Below are 24,458 nucleotides of genomic sequence, written 5' to 3' on the forward strand. Positions count from 1 at the left end.
GTGTACCAGTGTGTATATAAAATTGGTGTTGATCATATTTTCTTGACCTGGTAAGAACTCTAGCAGCTGCATTTCAGATTCATTGTAGGTTTATTGAGGATTACAGTAATCTAGTCTAGAACTAACTTTTCTGCATCAGAGACAGATAACATGTTCTGTAGCATAGCAATGTTTCTGAGGCGGAAGATGGTTGTTTTTGTAACATTTGAAATATGATTTTCCAAAGACAAGTTGCTGTCTAATATAACTTTAACTGTAGTTGATAATAGTTATAGTTAAAAGTAATAGATATAGTTGAAGTAATAGTACATCCTACAAGCTCCAAATTATATTATAAGAGATTCTGTGTGCAGGTTTTTGGTCCAATAAGTAATACCTCAATCTTATCTGAATTTAATTGGAGAAAATTACAGGTCATCTAATATTTGATATCTTTAACACTGGCATTTGGATCATTTTGTCAATAACACTCTGTCAACCTGGATAATTTTGAGATTTAATTTGGTCGTGCTGAAAGACATCGATAAAAGCACCTAACCCGGACATAAACTGTAGCTGATTGGTTGGTTGGAATTTTGTTCCAGGATCAACAAAGATGTTGAACCAGGAACATGTTGTACTTGGTGAAATAACGTTCAGCATGTTGTATTTATTAACTGATGCATTAATACTTGTGCACGTACCTCAGGATTCTGTTATAAAAATGTATAACTGGTTGCCAATAAAAAGCACTGTAACTATAGCAATGTTGTCTCAACTTTAAACCCATATAAACCAATAAATAAATACAGGATCTCTTTTATTAAGATATTATATTTATTTATTGGTTTATATGATTCTTTGGTAACAATGGATATATAGTACATTTTTGTAAGGGGTCATGTCAAAACTATAACAATCGATATTATGCATGCACTTTCATGTTTGACAGATTTTTTGAAGATTGCCTCCAGAATAAGGAATCACTCCACTCTGTAAAAACAGAAACTTGCACGCTCTGCTAAACTAAGACTGAATGAGTTGAACACTTCCTGTTCTTCCAAATAAACAGAGGGAGAGATTTGTACGCATAGTTCTGAGAACTTGCGCTTCAGATATTGGCGAGCGTGAGCATAATGTGGAAGCCATATGACAGGTCTGCTCAAATGTCTTGCACATGTATTTAACATTGGATGTGAATTGAACCATTGTGCTTGAGCTCAGCAAACGTGCATACAGTCACACATGATACATTCGAACATGTAGATCTGTCTAAACATAAATAACAAAAAAATTAATGTTCAAAATAAAAGAATAAAAATCATGTTTCTTATCAAAATTACTTTAATGGTGGCAATAAATATGTTCACCCTCACCATTATTGGTAGATTAAAGCTAAATAAAATGTATAAGATGGCAACAATGAGCTACATCGCCTTGTCTTGAAGACAAGGGCCTAATGTTGAAATAATAGGTTACACTTTATTTTAAGGTGTCATTGTTACACTTAATATTAGGTAATTACATGTACTTACTATAGGGTTAGGGTAGGGTTTGGTTTAGGGTTAGTTGCATGTAATTATGCATAATTTATAGTTATTACTATAGTAACTGCATGTAACATGTAACAATGATACTGTAAGACAAACTGTTGCCAAATAATACAGTTAATGCCAAATTTAGTCCATATATGCATAACCAGATATTGGTTAATCTTCTTTCTTCATTCCCAGACAAATGGGAAATCTGGATTTCCATCTCTATCTCCCATGTCTTAAAGCTGAAGTGTGTAATTTCTGCACCAAACAGAATAATGATTGTTTTTAAACAGGTTCCCAAAACTCTCCCATTGGTCAGTCACACGGATAGTCCTGTCCAAAATCTTGAAACATTGGTTGTACACTGGTATGTATTTGAAGGTTCCTTTTAACTGTTCATCTTTGTTAACTTGCTGGAATGTTGGTAAACGCATTTTCTACAGAACAATCATAATTTTTCAATAGATATTCATATATCTGTAGTTCTTATCAAGATATGAAACAACACCCCAAATGGCAGACATTAAAATGTATGTTGATTATACCATATGATTAAAAGGTTTCTATGTACATTTTTGCTTTATGAAAATCTCTTTAGATCAAGAAAGTCATATTTCAGAGCATTTGCAGCAAGCATTTTGTTATAGCACCGAACTGACCGATCCTTGGATTGTGCTATGTCCGTCATAAATGGGTCAAAATGTGAACAGTAAACGTGAATGGCATGTTGCGTTTTTAGAAAAGATGAGTCTTCCAGCACCATGCATTTAGAACGGACAGCAGAATCAATGAAGAGTGCAGTGCATTAGCAGAGCTTATCTTTGGTCCTGTTGAATGATCACTGTAGGAACTGTAGTGTGGCTCCACCCCGACCCTTGTGCTGCATTGCACCATTGGTGTCTGAAAGGATGTCGGCCTTTTTGCAGGTCGATCTGGGCTGGATCCATCTGTGGGCCTTTCCCCATTGAACAACATGGGTCGCCCTTTATGATCCACCCCCATCTTAAACAACTCATACTCTTTGTGCGGAAGTCGTATTCCCAGTGCTTCGCAACCGTCCGTCCAGGTTATGTCTTGCTCGACACCCACCTCCCACCTGCCCGCCTGTCCACATCTTCCATTTTGCGTTGAATTCAGCTCCCGCAACAATGCACGGTCAAACACAATCGCTTTTGCCCGTGTCACCTTGAAGACGAGCTCAGTGGCCCCGCGTACTTTAATGGACTGCCCTACTTTAGCATAATGACCCGATGCCAACAATGTAAAGATGGGCTGGCGGCACATTGGGTCAGAGTAATGTTGGTAGCTGCCCTCCCAAGTGCGTTGCTCCTCGTTGAAAACAAAAAGCCGAGTAAGGAAGAGGACGGATGGACGGGACTCGCAGCGTTGGCTCACCCAGTTTCCATTTAGATCCAGAGGGATGGAGGGGGATGGGGGAAGAATGGGTGGATGCTGTTCAGAGGCACGGTATACCAGAGCGCACACTGGGCATGGGTGGATGTGGTGCTGAGAGAGAAAACAAGGATTATGTTAATTTTATCTATTGTCAGTGAGAATAAAAAAATATGTGTATTCAGCAAGAATGCATTAAAAGATCAAAAGTGACAGTAAAGACATTTACAATGTTGCGAAAGATTTATTTTATAAATAAATCCTGTTCTTTTTAACTTTATTGTCATCAAATAGAAAATGTAGGATGGTTTCCTCAAATCTTAAGCAGCACAACTGTTTTCAACACTGATAATAATAATAATAAAGTTTCTTGTGTAGCAAATCCGCAAATTAGAATGATTTCTGAAGGATCATGTAACACTGAAGCTGGCGTAATGATGCTGAAAACGTACATTTTAAAATAGAATATAGTTTAAATTGTGAAAAAAAAATCACAGTATTGCTGGTTTCTTTCAAAAGTATCTTACCAACCCTATACATTTGAACCATATATATAAATATATATATATATATATATAAGCGTTTGCATCTCCATATTTTCGTAGATTGTTTCTAACCTTATTTTTGCTTTCTTTACATTAACTGTGCTTGCTACGCAAATATGCAGTCCTGTAAAAAAAAAAAAAATCTTACATTAGTCTGGTGGCACATCATGATATACTTGCTTATAGCAGCAATAAGTGTGAATATGGACATCGTTTAAACGATTTTTAGAGCTACGTAGTTTGAGCAAAAATAGTCTTAGTGATAGTTTACCCAAAAATGACCAGACCACTGTGTATGTATTAATTTTACACCACTTTTATCACCTGGATTTTCAATGAGGAACAGAAACCTCTCGGGTTTAAAATATCAGTACCACTTTACTTTAGGGTCCAACTAGTTGCTTATTAGCATGCATGTTACTAGGATATTGGCTCTTTATTAGAGCTAATAAATATTAATGCCTTCTTCTGCATGCCCATATTCTGCATCCTTAATCCTAGCCAATACCTAAACTTAACAACTCCCTTACTAACTATTACTATTTAGGAGTTTATTGAGGCAAACATCGTAGTTAATAGTGAGAACTGGACCCTAATCTAAAGAGTGACAAATTATCTTGTTTTTCAAAGATTAACCAAAGTCTTATGGGGTTGGAACATCATGAGGGTGAGTAAATGATGACAGAATTTTCAATTTCTCTATTTCTCTCACCATAGCGTTCTGTAGCGGCTCTTGATAACCAGTGGGTCTATGGTGCACCCTTTCGCTGCAGTCTGTGTGCACGTCCCCTAAGAACAGCTCCTGAGCCGGCCTGCTGTGAGAATGGGGATGGGTCTCCACCCGCAGCAACTCCAGTTCCATCATGGAGAAGCCAAGTGCACCCAGACAGTCTTTCTCTGCTTTGGCATTGAAGAGTTCATAGAAGCGATGAGGCACCAGGTGTCCTCCAGCTTTGAGTCCCAGGCAGGACGAGGGTAGGCGGGTCGCGAGATGATAGATGGACTTTTGGCTGTGAATGATCATCCCTACTTTATGGAGGTGGTGCTCTGCTTCAGTGGCTCCGCGGGTGATCCATGAGGCCTGGCGTAGCCGCAGTTTACCCCTGATCACAAGAGAGTAGGTTGGGATGTGGCAGTCACTGTCAGAGTAGTAGTGCTGGAGGGCCGTGAAGAGACGTGTGGGGCTTTGGTAAAATGTGTATGATCGAGTGAGGAATTCTGGACCGGGTCGCACTTCGCATCTGAGAAGAAAATAACAAATGCGCTCAAGAAGTTAGTCAAAATGCCTTTTGCTTCAATAATCTGATGCATTTCCAAATTAAATGGGATATTTAGTTAGACAAAATGTAGGATGGGATATTTTTTGTATTTATTGTAAAATAGGTACTTTTTTTTTTTTCAATCTTGCCACAATAAATATCTTCTAATAGTTTATATATATATATATATATATATATATATATATATATATATATATTCAGTAAGGGTGATTTAAATTGGTCAAAAGTGACAGTAAAGACTTTCACATTGTTACAAAAAAGGTATACCTAATAATTATATGCAACTATAAATGTTTATTTAAACTTTCTCTTCATCAAATAATGGTAAAGAAATGTATCACAAATTTCACAAAAATATGAAGCAGTGCTCATTATCTATTGATATCTATTATCTATCTATTGATAATAATAATACCGTTGAGCACCAAAGGCCAGATTTACTACACAGTGCAAATTAGTGTAAGCGAGCAATTCCAAAAAAACACAGACACAACCAGATAATTTCTATAATGACCAACACAATCTACCAGCTGTTTAAGGGGCGGTAGGCTAAATGGTGCAAATTCTAGTAAATTGACAAAAACAAAGTTTAGTAAATCACCTTACGTGATTCATTTAAAGCGGTCCTAAAATGCCCCTTTTTACAAGATGTAAAATAAGTCTCTGATGTCCCCAGAGAGTGAATGAGAAGTTGTGGCTCAAAATACCCAACAGATAATTTTTTTGTAGGATGTTAAAATTGTCACTTTTTGAGGGTGAGCAAATGTGCCCCTTTAAATGCAAATGAGCAGCTGCTCAGAGGGCGGAGCTTCATTGCATTTGTGTTACATACTGTATTGTAATAAATGTGAACAGACGGATGCGACAGCTTGAGCAGACTCCTAAATGTGCTCTACAACAACTCTTCCTCTTTGCAGATGTTGTTTATGCTCAAACAGCAACATTACACACAAACTAAAGTAAAACTTTTTGCATCTGAAAGGGAAACTTCTACAAATGCATATGCAATAAGATTAGCTGCAAAAAAAAAACTAGTCCACACCTTTTCAGTGCTAATTTTTCACTGCGTGTCTTCAGTAAATCCAGACAGTAGTGTTTTAATGCCAAAAGAGGGTTTGTGCTGGCACAAGCTGTTAGTAAATCTGGTCCTAAATCAGCATATTAGATTTCTGAATGATCATGTGACACTGAAGACTGAAGTAATGATGCTGAAAATCTAGTTTTGCATCACAGGAATAAAATCACATTTTAAAATATATTCACATAGAAAATGGTTATTTTAAAATCTAATAATACTTCACAATAATACTTGTTTTTACTGTATGTTTTATCAAATAAGACATTTTGCCAAACTTTTGAACAGTAGTGTACAAATTTTTAAATATTTCAAAGTAGCCACTGTGATCTCAAAGAAGTTGCTTGACTTAACTACTCAACTTCTCACTAGTGATAATATGCATGCACTGATGAATTGTTCACAAGACCAGGATTTTGCTTTAAAGCTACACTGTGTAACTTTTTTAGTTTATTCTTAGCTAAAAACACTTAGTTCTTTCAATAATATATGTGCTCATTAATGTATATTTACATCTTTCAAGTAATAAAGTATTCTCGTAAGTTTATAATATGCCATTGAAAATACATACGGGTGAGGGGTTTGAATGCCGGTCGCCATGTTGCCCCTCCATCGTGAAAGTACATTAGCCAAAGAGGGACATACCCGTAAATTCAAGCTTCGCCTTTCACGTTTTAACACTCGATGGCACCGTGTCAAATGTGAAGAGGGGGGTTGCCATGTTAATCTTGGACTAAATCGGCCACCGTAGGAGTTAAAACGAAATCAGAATTGAGAGGAACAGAGACTATTATTCACTGGATGGTCATATACCTTTACACCGCTAGATGGGGGAAAATATCACACAGTGTAGCTTTAAGAATATAATTTGAATCAAATTTGAATTTATGTTGACTTTTAAAAGTCAAAAAGTTAAGAGACTTTAAAAGGGCCTCTTACCTGCTTGACACCCAGTGGCCCTCCAGTTTGGGTGGTATGGGGGCTGTGATTCTTGCCTCATTCTGTAGGTGGCGTAGCTGAGCCTGGCACTGTGGCTCCCAAAACAGTCTCGTGCTGTTGGCATGGGGTACGAGGGGGCCAGCGGGCACTTCCCACAACTTACTGCCCATCACACTCAAAACTGAGGAGAGATGGAATATATCATATGTGTGTTAATGCAAATATTACATTGTTATATCCGCCTGCATGCAAGCTAGTTTATATCAAAGAATTAGGTTTTGACAACAATTTATGTTTTACTTTGGCAACACTATTAGCGCTAAAATCAACCTGCAGCAGTCAGGTGGTACAAGTAATAGCTCTTTAAGTTGTTTATATTCATAATTATTGTAATGTTATCACTGTAAAAAAATAAAAAAATAAGTTCAGGTCTCCAATTGAAAATGTTCTAGTGACTGATCACATCTACATTTTTTAGTTGGCCAAATTGATTTTCTGTGAATTAAATTGCATCAATTCACAGAAATTCAGTTGAAGTCAACTGAAACATTCAGATGTGATCAGTCACTAGAACATTTTCAATTGGAGACATTTTTATAAAAATGTTTTACAGTGATGAGGTGGTTTAACCCCGTCTCTTGTTTGCTCCTGCTGTGTGTGTTCATGTGTTTGGAAGGGGGTGTGGCTTTGGAGGCTGAAGGGAGGGTGGGATCTCATGCTTTTAAAGCTAAACCGCTATTGCTAGCCTCTCTCAAAACTATCTTCCCTGCCTTGTGTCATTGCTAGTATAAATTGGATTAGTTCATTAGTTCATTTCAAAATGAAAAATTCCTGATAATTTACTCACCCCAATGCCATCTATAAAGTTCATGTCTTTCTTCTTCAGTTATACTGTATATATAAAAAAAAATCATTTTTTTTTTTAGGAAAACATTTCAGGATTTTTCTCTATATAATGTATTTCAATGGCAACCAAAATGTTGAAGGTCCAAATCAATGCAGTTTCAGGGTTCTGCACGATCTTAGCTGAGGAATAGGATCTTATGTAGTGTAACTAATCCTTTACGTTAATCCTAATTATGGATTATTGTCGCTTGTAAGAGGTGCCAATATATTAAATCCAAAGGGCTTCACTGAAATCATTCCAGAAGGTCTAAGTTTGCAATAATGTGCTGATCTCTTTTCATGACTCTGGAGCCACATTTCCGAATAAATTAAGCCTGTAAAAAACCTCAGACACTTCAAAAAGCTTTGGTACCTCCAGCAATAAAAAAAAACTCCAAGAGGAGCATTTTCACTTCATGGTCTTTTACGGTCTATAAACAGGATTCTGCTGAACTGGAAGTGGTTGAAGGATTTTGCATTTCTGTAATTTTCCATGTAATGAAACGTGATGAGGTCTATTAGAGCCATATATAGAACCCAATCCTGCTCTGACCGCGATTTGCGGTGAGAGGCAGGGGGCCAGAGGTTTGGCATGTCACTTCAATCAGACACCATCTTCAAGGGAATGGAAGGGATATGTGGCGCTGGCCAATGCAAACAACAATTTTTGACAATTTTTTTTTAAAACAGACAGAAAAGCAAACATGGTTCCAGCTCGTGAGGAGTGAGATTAGTCAGCATGGCACTGGGCATCTTTGTTTGATCTGTAAATCTCCTTGCCGTAGGCTCGCCACAGAGCTGTCCTTGACTAAGAACATTGTAGATATATGGTTCAGTAAACCTGATTAGCAGAGGGAGAGTTCGGGAAGAGCATGCTGAGAAGTGCTTCACTGTACACAGACTCAAAAATGTGTGCTCTATCAAACTTCATCCGAAGAGGAAGGGTGGGAGGAGAGCAACTGTTTATTTGGGACCTCATTTATTCCTGTGCTAAATGTCAAAAAAATATTACAGGTCCACGTCTCATTTCACCCCAGAATCAACCGAAAAATAAGCATGTTTTAGAACAATTAACATTATTGAGTTGTGAATTTTTTCTTTTTGTATGACAATTAAGCATGTTTCCACCAAAAACTATAAAATATGCACAAAAACTTTAGAAAACGAAATAAACCGTTAGAATTATAATAAACACTACAGCTTTTAGGGATGGTAATACTTATATGCTCACCAAGGCTGCATTTAATTGATTGAAAATAATAATATTATTAGAGTTACTGCGATTTAAAATAACTTTAAAATGTAATGTATTTCTGTGATTAAAGCTGTATTTTCAGCATCATTACTCCAGTCTTCAGTGTCACACGATCCTTCAGAAATCATACTATAATATGATTTGATGCTCAAGAAATCTTTATCATTATCAATGCTGAAAACAGATGTGCTTAAGCAACATTGTGCTTATGAATTACAAATATTATATAAACCTTAACCATATTCTCTAGTGGAAAATAATATATACCAAAATGTATTTGAAATACATTTATTTTATGCTAAGTATACTACAAATAAATGTACATATTTATGTACTTAATATAAATACCCTGCAATGGTTGTATACTGAATTCTAGTCTGCTAAATTGGAACAACTAAGTTTGCGCTTAATGCACTTTAGTTATCCAGAAATAATGCTGAGGTGCTAAAGTGGAACTAATAGTATACTTTATGTACACTTTAAACATCTTGCATTTAAAGATTGATAAAGTGATCTTAACCTTACTAATAGTGATATTAACACACATTTTAGGTTTAATATTAAGAAATATGCATTGAGCAATAATGTACTCCAAATAAAGTTTGTCTCAAGCAATATGTCAGTAAATATGTTAATAATTTTGTACTTAGTATGAAATAAATATAATTTAAGTACACTTTGGCATGTTTTTTTTTTCACTAGGGTTGTCTTTATTTGTAAAAGTTTATTAATCAGTCCGATGGAACTTCTAATCAAATAAAGCCTGTTCTCTGAAAAGCACAAAACAGAAAAGCTTTTATTCCCATTTGATAACTGTAGCCCTAAAATGTCTCCGATTGCATAATTACAGAGCATTTATTGAGACTGTCAGGCTGCATGGGTCTCCAGTTGTTTGCTCCGTAAAAGAGGGAATTATTTCCTTATGCTGTTTGGGAGAGATCCAGGCTCTGCTGTTTTTCCAATGTGAAAGAAGACTTCTTACTCATGATCACAATAATGTGATAATGTTAGAACTAATGTGCTTTTAGTCTCCTGTTCTGTAGATGATTCAACAGCTTCTGAACAAGTTGGACATCACACAGACAGTTTAGATAGCTGCTGGGCTTTTCACACACTTGAAATTGTACATCCACGATCATTTTCAAATCTACAGCTCTGGAAAAAAAGAGACCACTTAAATACTAAATACTGTAATACTTAACTATGGGTAGTCATACTTTAAAAGGGCCCTATAATGGCTCCTTTTTTACATGATGTAAAATAAGTCTCTGATGTCTCCAGAGTGTGTATGGGAAGATTTTTCCCTCAAAATAACACAGATTTTTTTTTATAGCATGTTAAAATTGTCACTTTTTGAGGGTGAGCAAAAAAAAACCTTTCTAGAAGAGGGCGGAGCTTCAAGAGCTGCTGTTAGCAGGTCCGATTGCCCAATAGATCTAAATGATCAGAAACTGTTCAGCCTTTTACGTTCAAACCAGTCAAACAATGATGAAGAGACTCAAGAAATAGTGACATTGTATAATGGGACAGGATGTTTCTGAAGGGTTAGTTGATGAATTTCTGTAGCTGATGTGGAGTTAACTATCTTAAAGTCATTGATTAGCATATTCTGTCATGATAATATATATCGCTTGTGTGGGAACTGTTGTAAGATATGTTATCGTCTTGCTTTTATCACAGTGGTTCCCAACCTTTTTTTGTCTGAGACCCCCTTTTTCCCAAGAAAATATTTTAGGGCCCCCCTTCATATTTAATGATATTATAGCTCTTGTAAGCTTGCAGCAAGGATGACAAAAATATGGTTTACAAACAAAGAGTATGTTTATTACTATAACCAGATAATGCACAAATAATAGCCTATATATAATATTGAAAATACAATAGCAAAAAACATCAGTAGGCCATTTGTAATTTAAAAATGTAAGCCTAGGAATAGACTATAAATTGGCCTTATTTGAAATGCAACAACAAAAATATAAGTTTTCACACTAGCGTGTAAGAAAAAAAATACTACGAATTTTACAAAATGACTGCTGTCTGGCACCTCAATCCTTGCATGTTATTTGTGAGGCTTTATCAATCAGTGTGAGGATTGCTGCTGGCAGTGACTAATAATTTGGTCAATGCGTGGGGAGATCTTTGACAGGGCAAGACGCATATCATCCTCAAGGGTCAGTCTGGCCCTGTATTTGGTTTTAAGGGCTGTCATGGTTGAAAACCCAGCTTCACAGAGGTAGGTGGTGCTGAAGGGAATCAGCACCTTCATTGCAGCTGTGTGACAGATTGGGTGCTCTTCTGCAATTTCAGACCAGAATGATTCCAAAGGAACCTCACTGAAATGGGCTTTCAGGCTGGCATCAGAGGATATTTCTATAAGCTCTTCCAGAAGTCTTGATGGCAGAGTATCTGGAAGCTTGACTTCAATGTTCTCAGTGAAGGGGTTTCTGATCCACAGAAAATCAGCTGCCTGCTCCTCAGTTAGAGCTGGGAAATAACTATCAAATTTCTCCAGGACCTTTGATAGATGCACTGTTATTTGACGTTGAATGATTTTAAAATTCAAGTGTCTGTCCGCAATAAATGCATGGGTGTGCTCAAACATTTCACTGATTCCGGAGGAGACACGGGTTTTCCACATGTGTAGTTTTCTTTTGAAAGCCTCTACTCGTTCATGCTGCACCACAGTGTTTATGTTTGCACCTTGCATTTCTCTGTTAAGCTTGTTAATTTCACAGAATATGTCTGAAAGGTAGCTGAGTTGAGCAAGCCATTTGTCATCGTCCAAAAACTCTGCAAGGTCTGGTCTCTTGTCCGCAAGAAAGTCACGCAACTCCTCCCTCAGGCTGAACAGGCGTATCAGCACGCGCCCTCTGGACAGCCACCTCACGTCAGTGTGCATCAACAGGGTATGGTAATCAGCGCCTACCTCTTCGCAGAGAGCAGTGAATAACCGGGAGTTGGTGGCTCTGGCTTTCACAAAGTTCACGATTTTTACGGCCACATCTAAAACTCCATGAAGACTGGGTTCCATTTCTTTTGTCGCAAGCGCCTCTCTGTGCAGAAAGCAGTGCGTTGAAACTGCAAGGGGAGCAACCGTTTTGATGCGCTGAACTACCCCGGACTGCCTGCCAGTCATCGCGGCAGCTCCATCAGTACAGATCCCAATGCAGTCGCTCCAGTTAATCTCATTTGATTTTATGAAATTATCCAAAGTTTCAAAAATGTCGTTTGCCGTTGTTGTAGTACGGAGCTCTTTACAAAACAAAAAAATCTTCTTTTATCTCTTTTTCCCATTCATAACGAACGTATGCAATGAGTTGTGCCATTTTTGACACGTCGGTAGACTCGTCTATTTGAAGTGCAAAGTAATTATCACGAAGTCGCACAGAAAGCTGACCCCTCACGTCTTCTGACATTGTTGCGATGCGACGTTTGACCGTATTATTTGATAATGGTATCTTGGCCAACTGTTTCGACTTTTCCTCTCCAAATAATTCCTTGACAATCTCTGTTGCGCATGGCAAAATCAAAGTTTCTGCAATTGTGTGCCCTTTCTTTGCTTTGGCAATTTTTTCAGCAACTGTATACGATATTTTTAAAAGTTTCTTGTCAGTAGCTGTGACTTCCCTCATCTCATTTTGGGTGTGTGTCAATTCTTTTGCCTTGCGCTCAAAAAATGCCCTGGGCTTGTCGCGGTATTGCGGATGAGTTGTCTGCAAATGTCTTATTAGTTTAGATGGCCTCATGCATTCGTTAGCAAGGACTTTGGCGCAGATAATGCACTGTGGCTGGGGCAGGGACTCTTTGCTACGAGAAAATAAAATAAAACCATAGTTCAGGTAACTATCTTGGTATTTTCTGCATTTCGAGTTTCCAGTATTGCTAGCACTGCTGCTGCGACCCGCATTGGTGGGAGCTTCCTCGTCATTACCATCAGCTGTTGTAGGCGAATCAGTGGGACTCGGTCGTTTTTGTGGAGGCCGAATTACAAATTTGTCCATTTTTTGGTCAGCCACGGCATCATGGATACAATTAGCTAATGTAATGTGATCGATCGTTCTCCTTAATGCTCACCGCTCAACAGTTTAAAAAAATATGATGCGACCCCCCGCAGAACTCGCTGAGGCCCCCTTGTGGGCCGGGACCCCCCTGTTGGGAACCGATGTTTTATCAAATGCATTTGCATTTGTGTTACGTATGTGTTGCAATAAATGTAAAAATACTTTTTCAGTCTCCTAAATGTGCTCCACAACAACTCTTCCTCTTCTCAATGGCTTTTGTTGCGTTTTCCCGGGGGGGGGGGGGGGGGGGGTTATGTAAATTTTACGGATAGGGATGTCACTAACCTGTAAAGAAGCTCGTTGTACAACAGCAACATAAATAAAGTTCAAAAAGTAAAATCATAATTAACCAACCCTTTACGTTTCTAGAATAGGCTACAAAATACTCCAACACTCGTTCATAACCATAAGAGCACCAGGACGCATGCGTGTTGTGTTGAACAAAGCACTAGCATCACTTCATAAAATGGGGTTAAGCCACTGGTGTCACATGGATTACTATTTAATGATGTCTTTACTACCTTTCTGGGGCTTTAAAGGTAGTTGCATAGCTGTCAATGGAGGGACAGAAAGCTCTCAGATTGCATTAATATATCATCATTTTTTGTTCTGAAGATGAACGAAAGACTTATGGGCTTGAAAGGACATGAGGCGAGTGAGTAATAAAAGAATTTTCAATTTTGGGCGAACTTGCTCTTTAACTGCTAATGAATAGTAAATGAGTTGGTTTAGTTTATGATTGGTTGCATGCGAAATATATCTTCATAATATTCTGCAGGACTACATAACCCTGGGTTTATTTTTATTTTTTTAAATAGCTCAGGACACAAGTAAATGGGCTGACTTCCTGATCAGTGCCCTGACTACTGAACTAGGGAGCTGATTGAGACGCACCCTCGGTCCCATCTCATAATCTCACTCTTTCTGTCTCTTATCTCTCTTTATCTTTCTATCTTCCTGTGAATGGCACAGAAGCCCGTGTGTCTCCGACAAAGCGGCAGTTCATCATGTTGACCAGCAGAGGATGCTGTGGTAGAATGTGTGTGGTCTCTTTGCTTACAGGCAATTCCCTTTAGTGTGAGCCAAAGTAAACTACCTGTCCTAATATTCCAACCATTCAACACCCCCAGACATACACACACTGGAGACATTGATTTATAGAAGAAGCGAGGCTAGCAAAAGTACCTCCGACTGGTTTCATGTGTTTGTTTTTATTTGTCATTTCAATTTGGGAGGCTTCTCTCTCACCCCTAATGCGTCATTACTGAAGAGTGGCCAAAAATAAAATAACCCTTCCTCTCTAGCACTGTTCCTCCTGTCATTTGCCGTTGCCTATTTAAGCTGATGTGAATGAAAATGAGGCTGTGAGAGACAGTTTCAGTTGTTATCATTAGTTCAATAAAACATCATCCTTGCTGCACGTGTTAGGCTACATGTAGGCCTAGTATAAACGCCCTAAACCAAACCCTAGTAAGTAGCCTACCATAGTAAATAAATGTAGTTTGATTATTTTTATTCAGTACTTAAATGTATAATTACACTGTAACACGGACAACATAATACTATATGTGACAAAGACTTAAAACAGTACAAATTACCTAATTTTCAGTCATAAATACAAATCATACAATAAACATTTTGCATCCCGCTTGAAACAAGAATGCTTTTGCAGCTCTGCTACTTCTAATCTCTCTCTCTCTCTCTCTCTCTCTCTCTCTCTCTCTCTCTCTCTCTCTCTCTCTCTCTCTCTCTCTCTCTCTCTGTGTGTGTGTGGGGGGGTAATGTCTACCATGGTAGTTTTTTAAGTATATTATGCATACAGGTGGAATCCAGTGAAAATGCTTTTCTTTTGCAATCTTTTTATTTTGAAAACTAATTTAATTTTTCAGCATAGTAATTTGAGTGGAGTCAAATTGGAAGAAAAAAAAAAGTCTGGTTAAGATCCTAATTGTCATCTAAACTAAGTATGTACTAAATTCTCATTTTGTCCTTTTTTAAATCCTAAAAAGTAATTTATTCCCAGGTTTAAGTGATCTTAGACTTTTGGATCATACTCGGCATACAATACAAATACAGTAATGATTCAGAACCACTGCATTTATGAAAGTATTGTTGTATCACCATCTGATACCATCATCACTGTACAGTATGCATGAAATGGCCCCTTTCAGTGTTTAACTGCCTTTGTGCCGCCCACCGCCTCTTTCTCCCATCAGCCCTTGCTTTGATAACTGCTCCCTGATGAAAAAAACTCTCATTTACACCTCATTTACTTTGGATAGAGCTCAGATTCCTTGCTTCCTCTCTCTCTGTCACACTCTTTTTGTCTGATGAAGTACAGTTGCAGAAAGGTAAAGTTTCATATAGAGAGTAAAGTCTGCGTGTGTGTGCATGCATGTGTGCTAGGGGCAACAAAGGTGTGTGCACGCTTACGTTCATGTGCATATGAAAGGGCTGGAGTATATGTTTGTCTATTAATGTGTGCATGTGAGTGTGAATAAGATTTGTGCACAGAGCAGTTCAGAGGTCATCTATAGTTGGTGGGTGTATGTTTCTTTTCCCCATAATCCTTCACATCACTCAACTTCCTATAATTCTGCACCATTGTTGTCTTTTCATGAACATCAAACCTGCATAATCCATCAACTGTTTTTATTTCGATAAGGGATTATGAGAACCTTTATCCCTCAAATGAACAGTTACACGGGGGGTTGACTTAACATCACCGTGACTTTAGTTCTTTTAACTATTGGGATCTAGTTAACAAATTGCTAACCCAACTTTAAAACAACTTAGTTATAGGATGATTGAGCATTAAAGGCAAATTATTTTATAAAAAGTTAACCCTACGAAATTCTGAACTTGTTTAGCCTAACACAACTTTCACTGTAGTTGTCTAAACTAAACACAAGTGTAACTTCGGTATGTCATGCCACATCCCATCCTAATTCAAATAAAATATTTAGTAATATCATATGCAAAGAAAAAATATATAAAAAAATATATTTTTTTAACTATCAATATGTCAAAGGTAATTTTATACACTACTGTTTAAAAGTATGATTTTTAAATGTTTTTTAAAAGACGTCTCTTTATGCACACCATATTATGAAATATTATTACAATTTAAAATAACATTAAAAAAGTCCTATTTGAATATATTTAAAAATGCAATGTATTTCTGTGATGCAAAGCTGTATTTTCAGCATCATTACTCTAGTGTTTAGTGTAACATGATCCTTCAGAAATCACTTTAATATGATGATTTAGTGTTCAAGAAACATTTCTTAATATTTTCAATGTTGAGTTGTGCTGCTTAATGTTATTGCAAAACTGTGATGCAGCTTTGAAGTTTAATGCGTCACTGTGGAATAAAAGTATACATTTCTTTCAGCAACAAAAAAATCTTACTGATTTTGAATGTAATTGTATATCATATATATGGGGTTATATTATGTTAGGTTTTTGCATTTTGTTGACCATATATTTCAACCCGTTGCTGACTAAACACCACATCCGTTAACGTGACAGATCTTTTAACTCCTACAGCTGATTGATGGTTTTTAAAATGTCAAGGTTTTCCTAACAAATACTGGGCCTCTTAAATGACTGACAGGCTTTCTGTCATGTCTTCTGCTTATGAATATTACTCATGCGTCTCAAAGCAGACTTTAAAACTAGTGGATTTGATGCAGAGCAGCTGGAAGAATGATGGAAGTGTAATGCTTGAAAGCCGTCATGCTTTGTTTGTCAACGTTCTTGTAAAATCACATTTTGTTAAATAATTTTCCCTTTTAAATCAAAGCAGTGTCCCATGCAGCCAACTACAATATACAGCATTGCATGTAGTATCTGTTTGGGCAGATTATCCAAGCATATGGGCATGATATCAATCCTTTTCGCTAATTTAGATGTTTGAGGAATAAAGGCCATGTTTTTTAAGAAAAGAGAAAGTAGGCACAAAAATGCACACATACTGACCTCTGAGGTCATAGGTAACTGCCATGAGTCACTGAGGGGCGGGTGTAATTGCGCCATCTCTCTCTCTCTCTCTCTCTCTCTCTCTCTCTCTCTCTCTCTCTCTCTCTCTCTCTCTCTCGTTCTGTAGGCGGCTTGATAGTGAGAACAGAAGCCTATTGCTTTCTTCATCACTCTAACCATCCCTGACTGAAAGGAACGAAAGCGTAGAAGAAAAACAGCCAGTAAAAGGCATACGAACAGAAGGGGTCATTAATGGCGTTGGCCTGTTACTCTAATCATTATTTTAATGGTGGCATTAGTTCCACGGCTGTGATCTGCTTTCACAGGAAACAATGGCCTCCTCTACACCCGTGCTTACTGTAAAAGAGCCTGGAAAAAAACAGGGGTCCGGGGCCCGTGGAGCAGACTGACAGGTGAAACCAGCGGTGCATGGGGAAAGGTGAGAATAAGATCACGGTGTTGAGCCAAACTCTTTGCCATTTATATTAAGAGCTCTTTAAACTCCACCTGACTGACTCATTTTGCTGGAGATCAAGCCAAATTTCTGCTACTCGTGCACTCTTAAAAATGAAAGTTATAACCTTATACCATTGGAGAACCATTTCAATTTCCTGAAACAACTTTTTTTATTCACCATTTCTTAGAAAAACCATCACGGTGCTTTAAAGAAGCCAGAAAGCAGAATGATCTGAAGAAATGTAACAGCAATAACTTGTTTCATCTCTGAAGAAGTTTATAGACCACGATGATAAATGAAAGGTGCTGCAAAGAACTTTAAGAATGTGGGCTTCAAAAAAAAAAATTTTCAGTTCAACCTTTTGCTGAAATTCGTATTCTGATTAAATCATTTGTAATGAACACTTTTGCATTCAAAATAGAAGCATTATGCACAAAAGTCCATACCAACATCAAACAATGCTGTTAACAACAATGAATGACCTAAATACAGTTTGAAGTAGTTCAGTAAGGGTGTAAGCATGAGCTGCGTTTTATAAACACAGCGAGCTTTAAAGTTCCTGAAATCGGCAAGTTAAACCACTAGAGAGCATAATTTTTTTTAAAAAAGACGAGTGGAAAACCTTGTGTATTTTTCCATGAGTATATTAAATTTGGCAATTTATGTTTAGTTTTGTCATGATTTTATTAAGGTTACTTAAACCCCAAAACATTAACCGAACCCTATCTCAAGAGCTCTTTGTCATCCTTTAGATCGTAATTACACTTGTGAAATCCAGAGGGGGAAAAGACGCAGTAAAAAAAACTTTCTTGATAGAGTAAGAAAATGCTCAGACTTGTTGGTCTCGATAATGAGGGTGTTTAGCTTGGCAGCTCTCATACTTTCACACATTAACAAGAAGTCATTCTTAAGCTTATACTTAAGATTCTCATAGTTTATTATTATTTGCATTTAAGCTACATTAATACCCCAATACATAAGATTCATTCACTTAGATGTGCCATATCGTTTAATTGTAGGTATATGTTTCTGATTTATAATGCCTGCTTGGATCGGTGATTAATAATAGGCTCTAAAATATGATAACATAAAAATAAAGGTTCTTCAGTTTCAGCAAAAAACACTTTTGTTACCTATAGAATCCTTCTGGCTTTATAGTGTTCTTAAATTGCTTTTTAGATGAAAAAAGTTAATATTGCAGTGTAGGCTGAGATAATCATATTTGGTTTCTTTACAAATCATTTCTTGTTCTGAAGTCATTCAGCACTGCACATTTTGGATGTCTCACTTATTTAACTAATCTGATTTATATCATTAGCTCATTAGTAAAATCTCCTATACCTGAACTGGGTGTGTCAGATAAGGGAGACATTTAAAATGACCAGGATTGAGAACCACTGCTTTAAAGCAAAAGACTGTTTTCCAAAGAAACAGAGAAAAAAAATAAAGAAAACATTTTATATATATATATATATATATATATATATATATATATATATATATAAATTTAGTGGCATCACGATGTAAAAAACATTTTAATTCTATTGGGAACCGAAAAAGATGGATGAACATATTAAGTAAATCAAAAGTGCATCAGATGTATAATCATGCACTTTCATGATTTGCCTTGCATAAAATAATTATTAGCACTTTGAACAGTGTCCTGGAATGGGTTAAACCATTTGTTGTAAATAGAAAAAGAGGGTATAAGACAACAAGTTAACTAACCTTGCATGAGAAATACCATCAAATTTGTCTTCAAAAGGGGAATGAGTCTCTCCCCAGCCATGATCAGGTACTTATACTCTCCAATTCACTTAAGAAACTGGAAATGCTCCTCTCCTGGATAGTCACGTCAATGAGAGCGTTTCAGATAAGATATTACAAGTTATGCAGATTAATTTAATCCACTTTTGGTACGTTTCATCTTCAAACATGAAGTTTTCCATTCATGGTTTGAGTCCTTGACTGAGTTTGCAAGATTTCCTTTCTTGATGGTGCTTGAAAGAACGTCCCCTGTTGATTCTGTGCTCTCTTTGGTGATGTTAAACCTGTGTGGTGCTTGTAAGAGTCTGTCTTTGGGTTACTCAGCTGAGAGAGCTAGAGAGCGGCGCGAGTATCTGAGAGGGAGGGAGAGAGAAAGAGAGAAAAAAGAGGAGGGAACTTGTAACCTCCCAGCATTAACCCTCTGGGGAGCAGGGTAAGGTGCAAAAGGGCACAATCAAAGCCAGCGAGTTAAAAAACCTGCCCACAACATTAAATTAAACACAAATGTGTTAATCAAACACACACATATATACATTTATATATATAAACACAGTTTGACAGATGCAAAGGTTTCCTGCATAAACTTTGTAATGTTTTAAATATTTTCTCCGTTTACCTCATACACACATAATATGGGCAGGTGTTTAAAAGAAATGGCATTGTGCCATCCAAGAAGAAAAGTCTTTTTATATGCCATTTAATGTACAGTATGTTGAAATTCTGACTTGACAATGCCAGCCGCTGTGGTTTCGAAAGGCAATACAGTAGAGATAACAGTGGTTAAGTATAATCCAAAAAAATAAATCTGTTAATATATGACATATGACCCTAGATAGCATTAAAATGTTTGAAAACAGATGTGTTTTGTGGGCTGATGGCAGAAAGTACAGTTCTGCAGTTGCATGTAAAAAAAAAAAACACACAATTTTTACTTATTTCGGATTTCCGAGATTATGCTTCTCAATTCTAAGAAGAAATATCAGAATTGCAAGATATAAACTCAATATTGCATGTATTGTGAGATAAATTTTATGTTTAAATGTTAACTATATAAAATGTTATAGGTTTAAATATTATTTCATGCAAAGCTATTATGTCCCGAACTGCATATGTGAATATTATGTAGATCTAACGTTTACATCTAATCAGTGCTTTAAGAGTAGACTAATCATCGCAGGTTTCAGGTCCAGTCTGTGGCTTGCAACCATAAATGTCTGGGTTTTGCTTCGCAGAGTGTCTTCGATGACGGTACACTCTCAGATATTTATTTTTTTTACAATTTTTGTCAGTAGGGCAGCTTGTCACTTGGGCAGAACCCTTAAAAGGACAGTTTTGTACCTTTTTACCCTTAAACTACTTGTACTATTATGAACCTTAGGGGTAAATAAGGAACAAAGATGTCTACTACCCAGTGACAAGCTGTTGTACTCCTAAAGGAGTCTGACAGTGTACTCTATAAATATGAAGACCATCCTTTTTTGCATTCCGATTCTGACATCCAAAGGCACAAGAAGACGTTTTTTTTTTTTCTCTTATTCCGTCGATTTTGCCCATTTTTATTAACTTGTTACCACTGTTTTTCTGCCACCTCAATGCGCACGCAGCTGCAAATGACATGACATTGACTCCAATGAGCTCTAAATAAAGTATCTGCTATTATAAGATATTCAATTTATTTAATGCATGTGAGGTTTAAGTCGTAAAACATGATTACAAGTTTAGTCAGACATTAATTGAGTTTAACGTGTTGGTGAGAGCCCCTTGAAACTGGCACTTTGTGTTTCAATGCTGCAGCCAATGCATATTGAAGTGTTTATGACTTGGATTCTGTGTTATGTTCCTAAGAACAAGTTCAAGAGTTAACTTATGTTTGGATTTGGAAGTGCATAGAAAGGGGTGGATTAGAGTGTTTTATGGTCTAGTTAAGATAAATTAAATCTTTAACCCACAAAACCTGAAATCGTTTTACATGTGAACTGCCTCATGAACTCATTATTCATTAGTCCTTATTCTGAATCTGAATTTTTGTTAAGCCATCTGTGATGTCATTTTTGGCTGGCGCCTCATGACTGTTTGTGACTGTTGTGTCATTCAATCATTCATTTAGTAATGTGTTTGTTGCAGTTAAGGAGTGACGAGTGAGAACAGAGTTGGACTGCGGACATAACCCTGAGGAGCGCCAGACCATGTTGCTGTGTTTCACCACTTGTGGTTTGCTGTGATGATAAAATCCTGTGTCTAATTGCCAGGCAAGCTGCACAAACTCAGTTCTTCACATTTCCAGAGTTTATTTGAGAAAATAATAGCTGAATTTCAAAATTGAAGGTAACGGTCAGTCCAGCTCGTGTTTCATAAGGATCACCAGTGGTTTAGTAATGAGAGATGGCATGAATACACAGTTTGTTGTTATTTCAGCGCTTCGCAAAACAAATCGTAATAGTTATAGGTAATAAAATATGCTAAGATACATTCTTCTATCCCAACTTACTATGCCAAACCAAATTAAAACCCCTGAGAAGTGTCTCTGGTGCAGTCAAAACATTGTTCTTTTAGTCTGAACACCCCAAAAATGGCTCAACCAATAGCATGAATTCGCAGCAGTTTGCCCAACCAATGGGGGACGGACTGTTTGGGAAACCTGTTTAAAAACAATCATTATTTTAGGAATTTTATTCGGTATCCCTACTGGCACCAAATGACACCTTTCCCTTTAAGCATTCGCTACATCCGGAAGAAACGTATATTTAGCTCATTATATTCCAAAGACGTGGTTACATCGCCCCCCACAGGATCTGTTTGGTTTCCACGCACATTTGTAGACATAATCTCTCTCGTTCCTTTCCCCTTCTATATAATGGTGGCAGCTTCCAATCTAACACACCCATGCACCCAAAACCACAAACAGCTCTCTAATCAAAACCATTTTTTTGTCCCGCTGCCTTCTTTGTCACACACACTACACACATATTTGGTGTCACTGAGGTGCAAAGCCTTTTTGGAAAACCACCACCCATTTCGTTCTTTATCCCCCTTTCTCTCTTTCCCCGGAGGCCTGTGCAATCAGTCATCTGTTTGATCATGTGGAGATGTGGCTTTAGTGTGTGTGTGCTGGCTTGGTCCGTAATTCTGTCTCGGTGCTTTGAGATATGAAAGAGTATTCCCCCCTCTTCCTCAGTTTAAACCAGAGATGCCGCAGCGGTTCCAAACCAGTGAAGGCAAACACATGGCGGTCGTCCAAACTGCAGGAGGTCCAGCCCAGCTCAGGTGGGAGAGAAGGGGGTCTGGCGCGGGACAAAAGCAGAATCGTGCCCCTGTGTATTAGATAAGATCCACGCTCTAATCATCACACATTCGCATCCCTGCATGCTATCGGGCATATGGGTGACTGCAAATGCACACTTACACAAACACTTACTTTAAAAGCATATGCACACTGATAGGGTTCCTGAGCATTTGTTACAATACAGAACCGTCCCATTTATAAAGTTGAACTCTAAAGTTGCACTAAAGAAAGAAATAGCAATTTGTTTAAAATCATAAACGCTCTCATGAGATCTAATAAAAGCTGTTTTATTGTACACCGGGTTCACTTTTGCATGTGGAATAAATTAATCATGGTTGACTGTGTGTATTCCCAGCAAGCAATATTGGGTTTAAAAGACAGCCCTGACGTCTAGGCTAAAACCAGGCAAAATTTGGGCTGTCACTGAAAATGTAATAAACATTTAACCATAGCACAAGAATAGACTAGTCATCTAGTACATGTCAAAGAAATGAAACCAAACACCTTGTTATCACTGTTGATTTTGCTTACATGATGGAATATCACACATCTTGCGAGTGATTTTGGCAAAAACCGCATGTGGCCAAATTCATGGTTGTCCTGGCTTGAGGCGAGTCACTCATAGCCGGACTATATGGGGCTGTAGTTAACCGAGACGGTGAAATGATGGCTATTTCATGCTGGGTTACTACAGTGGCAAGTTTTACCTTTTTTTCAGTTAAAATGTCAATTGTCAATTGTGATAGGCTTTGTGTTTTCTTTTATTAACTAATTAAAATGCCTAAAATACAAAGCTTTAAATATGTTTTTACTTCAGAATTATTTCAATTGCCAAAAAACATTTTTATAGTTTTAGTTGACAATATGAATTGATCTGTTCATCTTGAAATATATGCATTTACAATTCTCTAGTGGAGTGCTTTTCAAACCTGTCCTGGAGGCTGCCCAGCCCAGCACATGAATGTCTCTCTTATCAGACACACCCAATTTAGTTCTTGCAGTCTCTACTAACGAGTTGATGAGTTGAATCAGGTGTGATAAATGATGGAGACACAAAATGTGTAGGGCTGTGCCTCCAGGCCAGGTTTGAAAACCACTGATCTAGATAACTAGTCTATTCTTGGTCTATGGTTAGACGTCTATTACATTTTCACTTACCCGAGCTCAAATTTTGCCTTGTTTTAACTTAGACGCCAGGGCTCTATTTGGACGGCTATTCGACAACTTTTAAATGCAAAATTGCTTGCTTTTAATCAGTAGATTTTTGAGAGAATTGTATGAAATAAATAATGCGCTGTCCTTCAGTCTTCCTCTTGCACATCCATGTCTTCAGGATTATTAGAAAATCACAGGTGGGTGTGTTTGATCAGGGTTGGAGCTAAACTCTGCAGTGCATTGGCCCTCCAGGGTAAGATTTGAATAGCCCTGTTTTGAATGTCTCTCTTATCAGACACACCCAATTTAGTTCTTGCAGTCTCTACTAACTAGTTAATGAGTTGAATCAGGGGTGATATATGAGGGAGACACAAAATGTGCAGGACTCTGCCTCCAGTCCAGGTTTTAAAACCACTGATCGATTAACACTTCAGTGCGACGTTCAAATTATTTTTGTTTTAAAAAAGGATGCAATGAATGTGTATGTAGTTGAGCCAAAATCAAAATGGTTGGTGATTGCATCTAAAATGCATTTCAGCATTTAATTCAGTCAAGCTGGGAGTGTTTTTGTAGCTGCAGGCATTAATCTTAAATGTATAGGTCCCTTATTTTCCTAAAAAGAAACTGAAGTTACTAACTCTACACAAGAACTCACCCTAAAACACGTCCAGGACATTTAAACTATATATAGTGTGCCTAATGACTCGTAAATATCCTTGCATTACACCCGCAGTTGACTTACTGAATATTCAAACAAGCTGTGATTGTGGTTGAAACGGTTAGCTTTAGCATGTTTGCTCTTTGGTTGTTAATTGAAATGCTTGCGTCAACAGTTTGCTGCTCTGTCTATTTACATTTAATAGTGT

General features: G+C 37.4%; 1 protein-coding gene and 1 long non-coding RNA gene across 3 annotated transcripts in view; one reads left to right on the forward strand and one right to left on the reverse strand.

Moving 5' to 3' along the window:
* Positions 1-22,449, forward strand: part of LOC137093687 (uncharacterized) — a 30,337-nt gene extending 7,888 nt beyond the window's left edge. The window contains exons 2-3 of one of the 2 annotated variants that reach the window (XR_010908543.1): positions 17,058-17,369; positions 21,279-22,449. This is a non-coding gene — a long non-coding RNA (uncharacterized lncRNA). Of the gene's footprint in view, positions 1-17,057; positions 17,370-17,574; positions 17,711-21,278 lie in introns of those variants that run through there. The other variant, XR_010908544.1, reaches the window with a different exon arrangement.
* On the reverse strand, positions 918-19,460 carry apcdd1l (adenomatosis polyposis coli down-regulated 1-like). The gene is made up of 4 exons (XM_067458531.1): positions 19,116-19,460; positions 6,749-6,929; positions 4,167-4,695; positions 918-3,023 (listed from the first exon to the last, which is right to left on the reverse strand). Exons 1-4 carry the CDS (start codon positions 19,174-19,176, stop codon positions 2,253-2,255), a joined length of 1,542 nt encoding a protein of 513 aa, XP_067314632.1. The 5' UTR covers positions 19,177-19,460; the 3' UTR covers positions 918-2,252.
* Positions 22,450-24,458: the final 2,009 nt, after the last annotated feature.

This window comes from Pseudorasbora parva, chromosome 12 (assembly GCF_024679245.1).
Source record: "Pseudorasbora parva isolate DD20220531a chromosome 12, ASM2467924v1, whole genome shotgun sequence".
Taxonomy (NCBI): domain Eukaryota; kingdom Metazoa; phylum Chordata; class Actinopteri; order Cypriniformes; family Gobionidae; genus Pseudorasbora; species Pseudorasbora parva.

Coding starts and splice junctions, on each gene's coding strand:
- apcdd1l (XM_067458531.1), bottom strand. CDS start 19,176: ATGGCTGGGGAGAGACTCATTCCCCTTTTGAAGACAAATTTGATGGTA. Junction 6,930..19,115: donor GATGGTATTTCTCATGCAAG/GTTAGTTAACTT, acceptor ATCTCTCCTCAG/TTTTGAGTGTGATGGGCAGT. Junction 3,024..4,166: donor AGCCGCTACAGAACGCTATG/GTGAGAGAAATA, acceptor TTTCTCTCTCAG/CACCACATCCACCCATGCCC.